Source organism: Sphaerodactylus townsendi, linkage group LG01, assembly GCF_021028975.2.
Source record: "Sphaerodactylus townsendi isolate TG3544 linkage group LG01, MPM_Stown_v2.3, whole genome shotgun sequence".
Taxonomy (NCBI): Eukaryota; Metazoa; Chordata; class Lepidosauria; order Squamata; family Sphaerodactylidae; genus Sphaerodactylus; species Sphaerodactylus townsendi.
In genome coordinates, this window is record NC_059425.1 from 137,435,866 (window position 1) to 137,448,310 (window position 12,445).

General features: G+C 39.4%; 1 protein-coding gene across 2 annotated transcripts in view; it reads left to right on the forward strand.

Moving 5' to 3' along the window:
• The window catches only part of IBTK (inhibitor of Bruton tyrosine kinase), a 54,360-nt gene that overhangs the window by 19,943 nt on the left and 21,972 nt on the right, over positions 1–12,445 (forward strand). For both annotated transcript variants that reach the window (XM_048495408.1, XM_048495416.1), the window contains exons 10-19: positions 1,044–1,218; positions 2,895–3,066; positions 3,895–4,500; positions 5,457–5,543; positions 5,848–5,930; positions 6,031–6,068; positions 6,816–6,912; positions 7,547–7,648; positions 8,232–8,349; positions 10,289–10,349. In XM_048495408.1, the coding sequence (XP_048351365.1) occupies positions 1,044–1,218; positions 2,895–3,066; positions 3,895–4,500; positions 5,457–5,543; positions 5,848–5,930; positions 6,031–6,068; positions 6,816–6,912; positions 7,547–7,648; positions 8,232–8,349; positions 10,289–10,349 (1,539 nt within the window). The remainder of the gene's footprint in view (positions 1–1,043; positions 1,219–2,894; positions 3,067–3,894; positions 4,501–5,456; positions 5,544–5,847; positions 5,931–6,030; positions 6,069–6,815; positions 6,913–7,546; positions 7,649–8,231; positions 8,350–10,288; positions 10,350–12,445) is intronic.

Sequence of the window (12,445 nt, forward strand, 5' to 3'; positions counted from 1 at the left end):
TTCCGCTTTCCCATAGTGAAATCTGACTGAAACCTGTTCATGCACTCAGTGTGATATTTCCCTGCCTGTGGAAGGGGTTGGGTAGATCCCTATTATGGCAGCAGGCCTTAGTCACACTTAAAATAGAGTTACATAGGATACCACCTTCACCCTCCTAATATGCTTTTGTAAGCTAATAGAAATGGCTACAACAGTGGCAAATGGCCATTGCCATTTTTATTTTTCTCATAAACAAAACAAGTGCATATTAGACTTTCTTACATTACCCAGTGACACCTTTAACTTGAAAAAAAACCCCAACATTACCACTCATTTTGATTGAAGCACTATTTCAAGGTTTCCTGAAGAGCAGGCTCATTGAAGTGAGAAAATGCAATTAGTGTGGCTATTTAAAAGGCTTCACATTCCAGTCCTGAAATACCTACGTAAGTCTGTCTGTTAAATGCCTTAACTAATCCTTAGATGGAAATTTAAACATAAAAAATCATTACAGTTTCTTTGACCACTTAGTATTTTAACCTACTGGCCTGATTTCTTTTAATACCTGACAAGTATTAGTTTTGTTTGCTTTTAAATACAAAAACTTAGTAAAATCTGAAACTTCCAAAGGAAAGGACAGTTCAAACTAGATATTACGGGAATCAGAAGAGGAAGCATGTTAACAGAAAGTCATAAATGAAGTGCTAGTCAGAGGCGTAACTCCAAGGGGGTGGGACACATTGGCCACGATGCCCTATGGGGGTGTGGCAAGGGCGTTCCGGGGCAGGACAGGGGCGTTCCGGGACGGGGGCGGAGGACGTGCCGGTGCACCAGATGCTTTCCCCCCTTTCTATGCCTCTGGTGCAAGTTACCAAATACACTGTCCGAGTAGGAATAGACATTTGAAGCTTCTTAGTACAGAATGATCCAGTTCAAAATGCTAGAATGGCAAAGGTAACTGAGATGTTGAAGAAATGTGGACTAATTAACTTCTTTATGGTTTGATTTCTATTCCATTTTCTTCCACCTCAACCAATTTCTGTGTAATTATATTCATATTCTAGGTGTTTTGTTGGAAATCTGCCAACAGTCCCATGAAGCCGTGCCGATGGGTCTGTGGCCGCCAAGTCTGTGTATCTGACATTTCCTTAAATAAGAATGAATTGATGTTCGTTACGCAGGAGGGTGAAGCTTTCAGAGGAAAGTGGATGGAGGGGAATAAAAATTCTGAAAAGAAAGGTCAGTTTATTTATTTATTTATTTATTTATTTATTTATTTATTTAGTTTTATGTACAACATACTGCACAACAAAATACAACCAACACAGATGGAGCAAACAACAAATACAAATATAAAAAACACAGGCTCCATTAACTATAAGAACTAAAAACCCATTAAAATTCAGCAGTCAATATAAAACAGCATCCAGTGATAAAACCCTTATTAAAACCCTCCCAATGAGGGGGGAACAGTGGGTCCCATTGATGTTAAGGGACCCCAGATGTAAGGAGAATAAAAGGGGCATTCCAATCAAAGGCCCGGTGGAACAACTCAGTCTTACAGGTCCTGCGGAATTTAACTCTTAATATACTAACTTTGGCAGAAATGCTCCATTTTGGGGAGAGAATATATCACACCAGTTCTGATTTCATCTTTGTTAATGTAGACAAAAATGCAGAATCACCCTTAAAGCCTTAATTTGGGACAAAAGTACATAGTGCATGGTTTATTCAAGAATTCCCAAGAAAGTTCTATTACCTGACTTGAAGTACGTCGTTCTACAGGGTAATGTAGTATTATTTACCAGGTTCATCTGTCTTTTTTTCATGGCATTTTGGAATAATTGCTGATCACTAAGTATAGATACAGATACCTTTACTGACATGCAAATCACTGGTACTTTACTGACTGCTTGTACTTTTTGTAATGCAATCAAAAATATTGTTTGTTTGCAATACTGAATTCAGAGTTTCTGAATGGATGCTTCAGAGCTCTTAACTGATCCTTGTAGCAGTCTAATTCTTGACTTCTTTAATAGTTCAGAAAATCATAGTACTTGGCTCTTGGGAACTTTAGTTTCTGATATTAAAAGTAGCAGCGAAAACAAACCTAGCTGGTGCCATCTAGTGTCTAGAAAATTATGTGCCAACCTACATAAAACTGACAGGAAAATGTTGTTGTTAAAAGGTTAGAAGCTGAGAGCAAGAATTGTGAGCAACGAAGAAATAATGGTTGAAATAATACCAAAACCTTTCTCCTTCAAGATCTGATAAATTCTCAGGAGCTTGAGCAGACCAGTTTTCCCATCTCCCTGTGGAGTCTTCTATTAGACTTTCATCCATCTGGTTCTTGCATCAGGCTCAATTTATTTATTTATTTATTTATTTATTTATTGTTTTGATTTATAAACCGCCCCATTCTTAGTAGACTTTTTTTTTTGGTCAGTTTACTAATGTGTACCTGAAAAAATCCTCCAAGTTTGTAGAAACCCTTCCCTGTGGTGGGTCTGATTTTGCCAGTTTCAAGATTAGTGCAATCAATCAATGTTATTGTCATATATAGAAACATTCTTCTGCAGTAATGTAGATCTACATTACTTCAATCGTGTAGTCAGTCGAGGGCCTACTTTGGCTGTCCTAAGTAGAGGAGTGAATGCAATACGTCTTATGCAGCCCAATTTAGTTTCAACTGAAAGAAAGGGCTTGAAATGACTTTGTATTAAGGATGTCTCTGATCACAGTCACTGCTTACATATTTCTCCCCCTCCCTTCAGAACAGTTATCTGCCTGATTATTTGCTCAGACCATACTTATAGCAAACAGCCATATTACAAATGGGTGAATTTATGCCAATAGTATTCTCATGTGCTTCATGAATTATGGTCTAATTAATTTAATTGCTTCATTTTTACCAGAGATTGTGGCAAATCTTCAGAACTCCGCAAATGATGTGGCCACTAATGATGCGAGCAGTGTGTGTGAACGAATACGGCTTGAGAAGCTTGCCTTCGTTCATAGAGCTGTCAGCATCACCACAGATCCAAATGGATGCAACTTTGCTGTTTTACAGTCAGATCCTAAAACAAGGTATCTTTCGCCTGTTTATGGGAATAAACTTCTCTGAAGGTTTGAAAGAGAGCAGTGCTTGTGTGCACTGAATTGTTCTTGTTGACTTGCTGTTAGTTTTGGCACATCGCTATAGCTGTTTCTTCATTAAATGTAGCAGCAAACGGAGGAAAACATTCATAGCTTAATGAGAAGGTTGGTCTGTGGGCTAGCTGGTTAGAAAATGGAAGACTATGTACTGCTGTTAAATCAAAACTAATAGTCTGTAGAGTGAGGAAATGTTGTCAGTAGTGTTTGAAACATCAAGACTCAAAGCTAGAGTTTATTTTATTCTACCTCCGGCCTTTCCTCTTGGTTCAAGGTGGCTTACAATAATAAAACATCTCAGCTAAAACCAACAATGAAATAATAAGCCCCAAATCCTTCCCCCTTAAAAGGTGCTTGTTGTTCAATCCCCCGCAAATGCCCTGGCGAACAAGTAGGCCTTGCCATGCCTCCTGAAGATCTCCAAGGAGGAAGCCTTTCTCACCTCTTCAGGGAGCTGATGCGGTGGTGGCAGAGAAGAAAGTATTTTTGCCGCCATCACTGCCGCCTCATAGGCTTGTAAATGGGCTTTGTGATGTGCTCTGTCTGATTCAAGTCACCCCAGATCCATTGAAAAGGTTATCATCTCCAAGACCTTTTTTTGAGAATCAGTGGGATATAAATGGAAATAAATAAGCAGACACTCTGTTTATGACCCCAGTCAGACCATCATTCCATGCAGCTAGTATTTATAGTGCTTGAAAATTTTAATAGTGCCAAGGCAAAAGAGTACTTCAAAATAATTCCTTAAACTCTGTCTTCCAGCCTCTACGAAATTCCAAGTGTGTCATTGTCCAACTTTGCTGAGGATTTTGGCAAATTACTCATGGAAGCAACAGTTACAGACACCATTCATGATGTGACTTTTCAGGTTGGCGCCAGAGTTTTTCCCGTGCACAAGTACCTTTTGGCAATGCGCTCTGATTTTTTCAGGAAGCTCTTCACTTCAGATCATGATTGGCTAGATCCTCCCGATCTTTACCGTAAAGATGGAGATGATGTTGGTTGTGAGCTGTTTGTGATAGAAAAACTTCATCCAGACTTGTTTATGTACCTCCTGCAGTACATTTATACAGACTCTTGTGATCTTTTGGTTTATGGTCACATGCCCAAAATGATATACAAAGAAAAAAAGGAAGAAAATGAAGACACCTTAATTTCAGACTTTAATAAAATAACTGTTTATGAAGATATTGATAAGTCTGCATTTGAGGTTTACAGAAGTAATCAGGCACAGTTGGTAAATGAAACGCAGAAGAGCAAACCAAAATCAGCTTCTAAGAAATGCAAAGATGTTGGGGAAGAGGTGAATCTCATAAAAATGTTACAAAGTGCTGCAAAGAAATTTGGACTGGGCTGCTTAAGCTCAAGGTATGTTGTAAATGGTATCTTCTTTCGATTCATCTCCATGTTGTATTGCTGTTTGCCCCTGGGTTCAAGTTATTGGGAGAAGGGTTTGTTCTCTACCTTCAGAAGAGATTTTGCTACTACAGGGCTTACCAGGTGCATGGAACAGAAGCAGTTTCTTTGACAAGAAGTCTCTTAAAACATAGCGGAGAGGACACAACTTGCCTTAAATATTGGAACCCTCCTGGTCAAGCCTTGTTCTAAACATCTCCTTCAGAGAGACAAATTATAACAAAGCATGATATGTGCCTTAGTAATGTAGAGCTATTTAACTATGCCCTTTTTGTTTTCTAACTTCTCAAATAATATAGATCTATGATATCTCACTTTTGGATTTACAGTAAGCTGCTCTTTGGACCTCTGTTTGGGGCTTTCTTCCAGAATTTTTGAACCTCTGAAAGAGCAGCTTTCAATAGTTTACATTTCCCCCCATTCTGGAAGAAAAATGCTCATACTTTGCTGGGCTTCCACAATATATTGGAAAAGCTCAGGAATGCAGAGAAATAGAGCAGTGTTTCTCCATGTCTGTCTTGAATGACTATAATTCCTCATGAAGTTTCATTTCAACCTACCTACCTAACTCCTCCCTTTCCTTGGCCTTGGTTCGGGCACCTGTTTTAAACAATTTTTGTTTTAAAATACTTCTGCTGTTTTAATTTATTGCTGCATAGGTTTTAAGGAATTAAGTTTTTATGTTGTTGATTTGTTGTTCGTTGGAACAGCCATGTTGTGAGCCACCTCGAGCCCTTCGGGGATGAGGCGGCCTATAAGTTTAATAAATAAATAATAATAAATAAATAATTCTGTTCTATAATTATCTTATTGATTTCACAGTGGAATGTCAGTGTTGCTTTTCTTATGTGGGACATGTGCTAAAAGTTACAAGGTAGCAATTGAAGTATTTTGTTCTTTCCCTACAGACTTGATGGAGTCAAAATGAAAAATGGAAGAATCAGTGTTGTCAGCAGAAAAAATGGAAACAAACCAAAATTGAACCAGAAAAAATTGTAAGTTTTGAAACAGTTTACCAGACTAAATCTGCAATAGCCTGATAAGATTTTTTAATATGAGAGAACTGTTGCCTGGCTTGTAGGTGACCTGACTGTGCCCTTCCCCTCTTCTCAGCTTGGGAGCAGTTTCTGGCTCAGCCACATAGTTCATGTATCTAATAACTCTAAATTGGAATGTTTTTCCCCCTTGTGTTTGGTAGCCCCCCCTTGTTAAAACCAAATTTGCACATTGCAAACAAGAAACAATCAGAATTTGACCTGTCTGGTTTTTAACAATAGGCAACTTCAATTTTTTTTTCAGGTTGTACCTCTGTGATGTGACCATGAAGTCTATAGATGGAAAGGAATTCCCATGCCACAAATGCATACTCTGTGCAAGACTTGGTAAGTATAGTGCACAGTATTTCTTTTACCTTGTTCATGGTTGCATCTTTTTATGAATGCCAGATAGTACTACAAAAAAACCCCTCTTGTTCTTTTGCAGACTACTTCCATAGTATGCTTAGTAGCTCCTGGATTGAGGTAAGCGTTCAGATGAATCGCCATTCCTCTTGCATTTGCGCAAAAGTGTTTATTTGATGATTTTGGGAGGGGAGGTTTTGGCTCTTAGAACAGAAGTTTATGTCCAGGTAAGCATATCAGAGGTTGACTCCAGTGCCTGTTGTCTACCTATGGAAGAAGGTCATTTCTGTGGAGGATGGTCCATTCCCCATTCTCACTGCAGACTCTCTAGCTGTAGGTCAGTAGTCAATACTGACCACAGAAGGCCGTTTGCAGTAGCTGTATGCTTGTATGCCAAGAATCATCATTGCTTGCACTGTGCCAGAGGCACTTGATAGCCATTTAATATTTTCTTTTTCACAACAATACACTCTGCCCATGAGTGGAGGAGGTGGGGAGATAGACCTTGTGAACATGGCAAGCAGATCACGTTCATTCCTGTTGCAAGTAAACACAGACTGTAGTGTGGTCTGAATGTGGCTTCCTTGACCAGGGAGAAATTCCCCCTCTTAAATGATCTGGATCCTTTTTGGCATGTGAAGGTTAAGGGCACTTCCAGTTTTGGTTCAGGGGAAAAAAGTGATGGCGTCCACCCTATGTATCTCTTGATTTATTTTTCAAGGAATGTTGTCAAGATAGAAATCAGCTGCAGCCCAGTTAGCATATCACGCTGTCTGAATAATCATATCCGAATAACTAGGAAAGAATAGAGTATTGGTTATTGTTGATTCCATTCCCACGCAAAAGTTGTTGTTACTGTTCATTTAGGCATCATGTTCTGCAGCTCTGGAAATGCCATTCCCTTCTGACATCTTGCAAGTCATCCTTGATTACATTTATACAGACGAAGCCATTGCTATAAAAGGTGAGGAGTCATATACATTTCTGGAATTCATAGAACAGCAATGAATAGCTTCCCTCAGTGTCCATGGTACTCTGAGGAAGGACTTTTTGGAGATAAATGAACAATGTTGGGGGAACGCTGGAAGAGAGTAGTATTGATAATGAAGGACCAGGTTAATGGGACAAAAAAATGACATGCATATGACTTGTTTTTTAAAATTATCTTTTTTAAATTACATTTTTCTCAGCTAACCCAAGATTGGGGAGGATGGAGGCAGGTGCTGCCAGTAGTAAAGAAATATATTAAAGGTAGCAGGAAACTGAGTTGAGGGCCAGGAGAAATGCTTATGTGTAAACCTGGCAACTAGAGAGATACAATAAAGTACTGGAAGCCACTTATTAAGTTACTGGTTTGAAATGTGAGAGCATTCATTTCCGTCAAACATGTGGGGTGAAGAATCCATGCAGGGGTAATGGTTTTGTACACCATCTTAGTTCTCTTTCTTCCTCTTTTTGCAAAAAAGAAGTGGTAGGCTTCCTGTCCGATGTTCCTTTTATGTTACTTTCCTATGTTAGAAAGGGGTGGAGGCTAAGGTGGACGTCAAATATTACAAGTTGGAAACTCATTCAGGATGCAAATTTCCAATCATTTCTAGAATCTGAGAATGTGGAATTTATCTGCAGTGTCCTTGTGGTAGCAGACCAGCTCCTCATGTTACGACTGAAAGAAATCTGCGAGGTAGCCATTACAGAAAAACGTGAGTTGTGTCTGTCTTCAGAATGTTGTTGTATTTATTTACCTTTACGTATTTGTTTTAAAACTTTGTGAGGTCTTAAGATGATTTATTATTTTGGTATGTGTTCTTTAAACTAAATGCCTTGACTCAGTGACCTGACTAATACGTGTCCAGGGAACGCTATCAGTGGTTCCTCAGCAGGAAAGATTGAAAGTGGTAGACAGGTGGTCTTCCACTTCCCATTTCCCCCTCACATCTTGGCAAGTGTTTTGGACAACTCTAGTCTGTGCTCATCATTCATGGAGGCCAAGAGATCTTGCTTGAGTGTCTAACATTTACAGAGTTTGCCCTAGAACAAGGAATCTGTGAGACAAAATGCTAGACTAGATGGTCCCCTGGTCTGAGCCAGCTGGGCTTTTACTATGTCAACACACCCCAGAATCTTTTGCACTGCTCTGGGGTTTGGATATTGGAATTTGTCAAATGCATACAGATAGCCTACTATTAATAGCAGTGGCTTATGGGAAAGTTTGCTTTTGTTTATCTGTTATGCTATCCCTTTTGGGGTCCTAAGTCTGTAATTCACCTTTTCTTCCAATTTCAGTTACTTTAAAGAATGCTGCTAAGCTGCTGGAGTTTGCAGCAATGTATAATGCTGAACAGCTGAAACAGTCTTGCTTTCAGTTCATAGTGCTAAATATGGCAGCTATACTTGAAATAAGGTAAGAAAATCCATAAGATGGCCCTGCAAGCACAGTGGCTGTCTTAATTGAACATAGAGCCAGATGGAATCTGGAAGGAGCATATGCTAATGCTTTTTGGTGTTAGAGAGATTCTTTCATGGAACCTGTCTGCACAGAACATTTAAACAGCTTATTTAGTTATTACTTGTCTGTCAATTTTTTTAAAAAGAGGTTTGGAAATTTGGCCTGTATTTATTTATTCATACACTGAATTTCTCCCGATACGCAGTGGCGTAGCGCCAAAGGGGCAGGGGATGCAGGATGACCTGGGTGCACGCGTGGGCGTGGCAGGGGCACAGGGCGCACACGTTCCCCTGTCACCATACCCCCTTGCTCTGCCCTGCTGATATGGCTCAAAGTAGCATAGAGCGTTGTTTCCCCTTCCATTCTATCCTTGTAACAACACAATGAAGTAGGTTAGTGTGAGTGTGTGACAAGCCCGAGCTCACGTTGTGTCAAACCCCCGCTCAAGCAATAAAATGCTTGCAAGATTCAAAGGATTTTATTGAAGGCAAGTCATGATCAGACAAAGACAGTTCTGGCGAAAGCGCGCCAGAACAGTTGATAATATGGTTAGCACGATCCCCACCACCACATGGGAACAACAGAGTTAGTAGTGTCCAGCCTGGAGGCTCTTCCCGGCCGCAGACCCCAAGGACAGGAGATAATTAAGCACCTGCAGAAGCGAAAGCGCTCCCAGAGAATTCCTCCCTCCCAAACATGGCAACCTCCCAAACATTACAACTTGACACCTTGTGAGCTTCCAAGGCGAGTAGAGATTCAAAGCTGTGTCCCTCAGATACTAATCCAGTGCTAGTCATGTGGCAGTATTCACTTGATTTTCCTTCAAGAGGGCTAGTGGAAAATTCCAAACTTTTTTTTGTAATGATGTATTCCATTGCATTTCTTTATTGTTCTCTGAGTTCACTCTGCCCCAAATTCAGCTTTGTCTGTCCTCCCATTTAAGCTGGAGAATTTCTGAAATTGCTTTCTGAACTGGAAGGAAATGACATGTGGAGGGGGGATTTTTATAACATTTTATATAAATCTTTTCAATGTAACATAATAATTTGCTAAATAATTTGTATAGGTTAAATAGTATACTAGGCCTGTGTTTATTTATTCATACACTGATTTTCTCCCGATACTCAGTGGCGTAGCGCCAAAGGGGAAGGGGATGCAAGATGACCCGGGTGCACACCGGTGCGTGGGCATGGCATGGGCACAGGGCGAACACATGCCCACGCATCGGTGTGCACCCGGGTCATCCTGCATCCCCTTTCCCTTTGGTGCTACGCCACTGCGTATTGGGAGAAAATCAGTGTATGAATAAATAAACACAGGCCAAGTATACTAACATATTAATATGCTAAATACTTTCCTGTCTTTCTACATGAGTATATCATTCTGCTTAAGTGGAAATAGATTCTAGTTTGTCAAGTTCCTTCTCCCCTCCCCTTTTTTTTGTATCATCAACATCATCATTTCTAGTTGTTTCCAGGCCCTGAGAAATGTTTTGTAAGGAGCCAATTGCAGCTCTACTCTTTTTTTTTTACAATATGTGTTAGTACTACCCTCCCTCCAGAAAATCTTGGGAGGGTAGGGATTGTAGCTTCCCATGTCATTACATTAGATATAGCTCATCTGAATAAAAACGTCACCTTGGAGTAACTGCCAATCTTCTACCAGTGAATAAAGACACTTTTGTTTTCCTGTCTGATATTTTAATTACTGCTCTTATATCTTTGTGTGTACATTCTCTTTTTAAAAATTGTTTCAATGTTGTGTGTTTGGGAGGTGTTTTAAAATATAACTTCATCATGTATGTTTTAATAGTTTGGAGTCCCTTGTGAGGGCAAAAATGTGGGATATACATTTTGTTTATAGTAAATACTTCTGTGTCTCATTTTCCTTTTAGGGCTTTGGATGTTTTAAGTGATGGTGTTTTGAATGACCTTTCTGTGTCTTATAGAAAAATGGTAAGTCCCATAATTAATTAGCAAGCTTAATTGTATTAAACAAAATTGTTACTGAAAAGCATTCTGAGTCTCTAGCCTGGGCACAGGTTTTAAAATCTATAGCATATTTATTGCTTTATATTCTTCTGAATGACTTCTTGCCAGTGTGGTGTAGTGGTTAAGAGCGCTGGACTCCCCACTCCTTCACGTGAGTGGCTGACTGTTACCTAGTGAACTGAATTTGTTTCCCAACTCTTCCACATGAGGCCTGTTAGGTGACCTTGGGCTAGTCACAGTTCTTTGGAACTCTTTCAGACTCACCTACTTCACAAGCTGTCTGCTTTGAGGAGAGGAAGAGAAAGGAGTTTATAAGCCCTTTTGAGTCTCCTTCAGGAGAGAAAGGGGGGTATAAATCCAAACTCTTCATCTTACTTTTTATTCACTAATTATGTAACACTGATGTCTGTCTAATGTTTTAATTAGTGTTACAGAAAATACATTGTTGAATGAGCCCAGTAAAGTAGCCAAGTAATCCTTTATTGGTTTGTATGAGAAAATTCAGCAGGCTTTGTGAAGGGAAGGGTAACTTCAGTTAAGCTATATTCTTTTAAAAAATAGCTTGTTTTAAAGTCTTAATGGTTAATTTTAATAGTAGGATTAAAATGCTGTAGCACGAAAGTTATTAAAAGGACTAGATCTTTCAATTTAGCTTTTGACCTGAGATCTTCCTTGTCAGTCCATTGGATGGCATATGTTGGACAAGATGTGGAGAAATATACCCCTTTTAGTTCTGTTGGGCGTCTTAGTCATTTTCAATATCAATTGCCATAGTGTTTTCTGGAGTACCTTGCTGAGATGAGGCACTGGTTTGCAATGGTCGTTCCTAGTTGAACGTGGTACAGGCAGATTGGTGCTCTTTATCATGGCCATTGGCCTATGTGATGCCTCAGGGTTCCATCTTGTAGTGAGAATAGCACAGGAGACAGAAAACCCTCATTGACTGTTGCCTGGAGCTTATAGATATGACATCAGTGTGCTAGTATCACCTAGCTAGCTCCATCAGATTCTAGGGAGGTAACAGATTCTGAATTTGTGTCCGTTATCAGAGGACGAATATGCTAAAGCTTAATCCATACAAAGCTAAAAAGTATTAGGGAATAGGTAACACTCCCATAAGAATGTGGTCTGCAGCTAGGGAGCGCTCTTAGAGGTATACCTTGATACAGATGTGGGAATGGCAGTTGTGGCCAGGAGTGTGTTCATAATTTATTTACATTCCAGCTGATCCACTGTGGCAGATCTGTGTGGGGATGCCTTTTAAAGGATACCTGGAAAGTTCAGCTGAGTCAGAATTTCATGTATTTATTGAAGGGTAACAGGTATATTTACAATATAATTCTGTCAAGCAAAGAAACGAGCAGAAATGTGGATTGTGCGGCATGTTTAATTAGAATAGTTATCTCTCAAAAGACCAGCCGTTTTACCTCAGAAGTTCATAAACATAAGAAAAACTTTACTTAACTGAGAGAGAAAACATACACAGTATAGAAAACATACACAGTATATACACATCAACAAAGTATCTCATACACACACACACAGTTTTACATGAATGGCTCATAGTTGTTACAGTTTGGTTGTGCTAGTAAGCATTTACAGTTTTTTTTCTATATAGTCAGAGCCTGAGAAGTTGTAATGTATCGGCGTAGTATTCATGCGGATCCCAGCATTATTGTTGTTGTTGCAATTATTATTATTAATTAGATTTAATAGACTGTCCGATCCCCCAAAGAGCTCTGGGTGGTGTACAATAGCAACAATACAACAATAAAATACAAAATATACAAAGCATAATGCAGAATATAAAAACATATATAACATTAATATTAAAATCCCTTAAATCACAGTAGCAGCCTTATCAACATTGTGTAAGGTCCACAACATTATGTAATGTCCACAACTTTCTTCCCAGGCATTTAAATTACTGTGTGGTCAAAACACTCATCACTGACCTATCTCTCTGAGTTTCTGATGATCGACTCTCCAACCACCGTATTTCTCCATTCCCAGGGCTTTCCCTTGGTGGTAGAAGGTTATCTATTTTCCATCCAAGGACC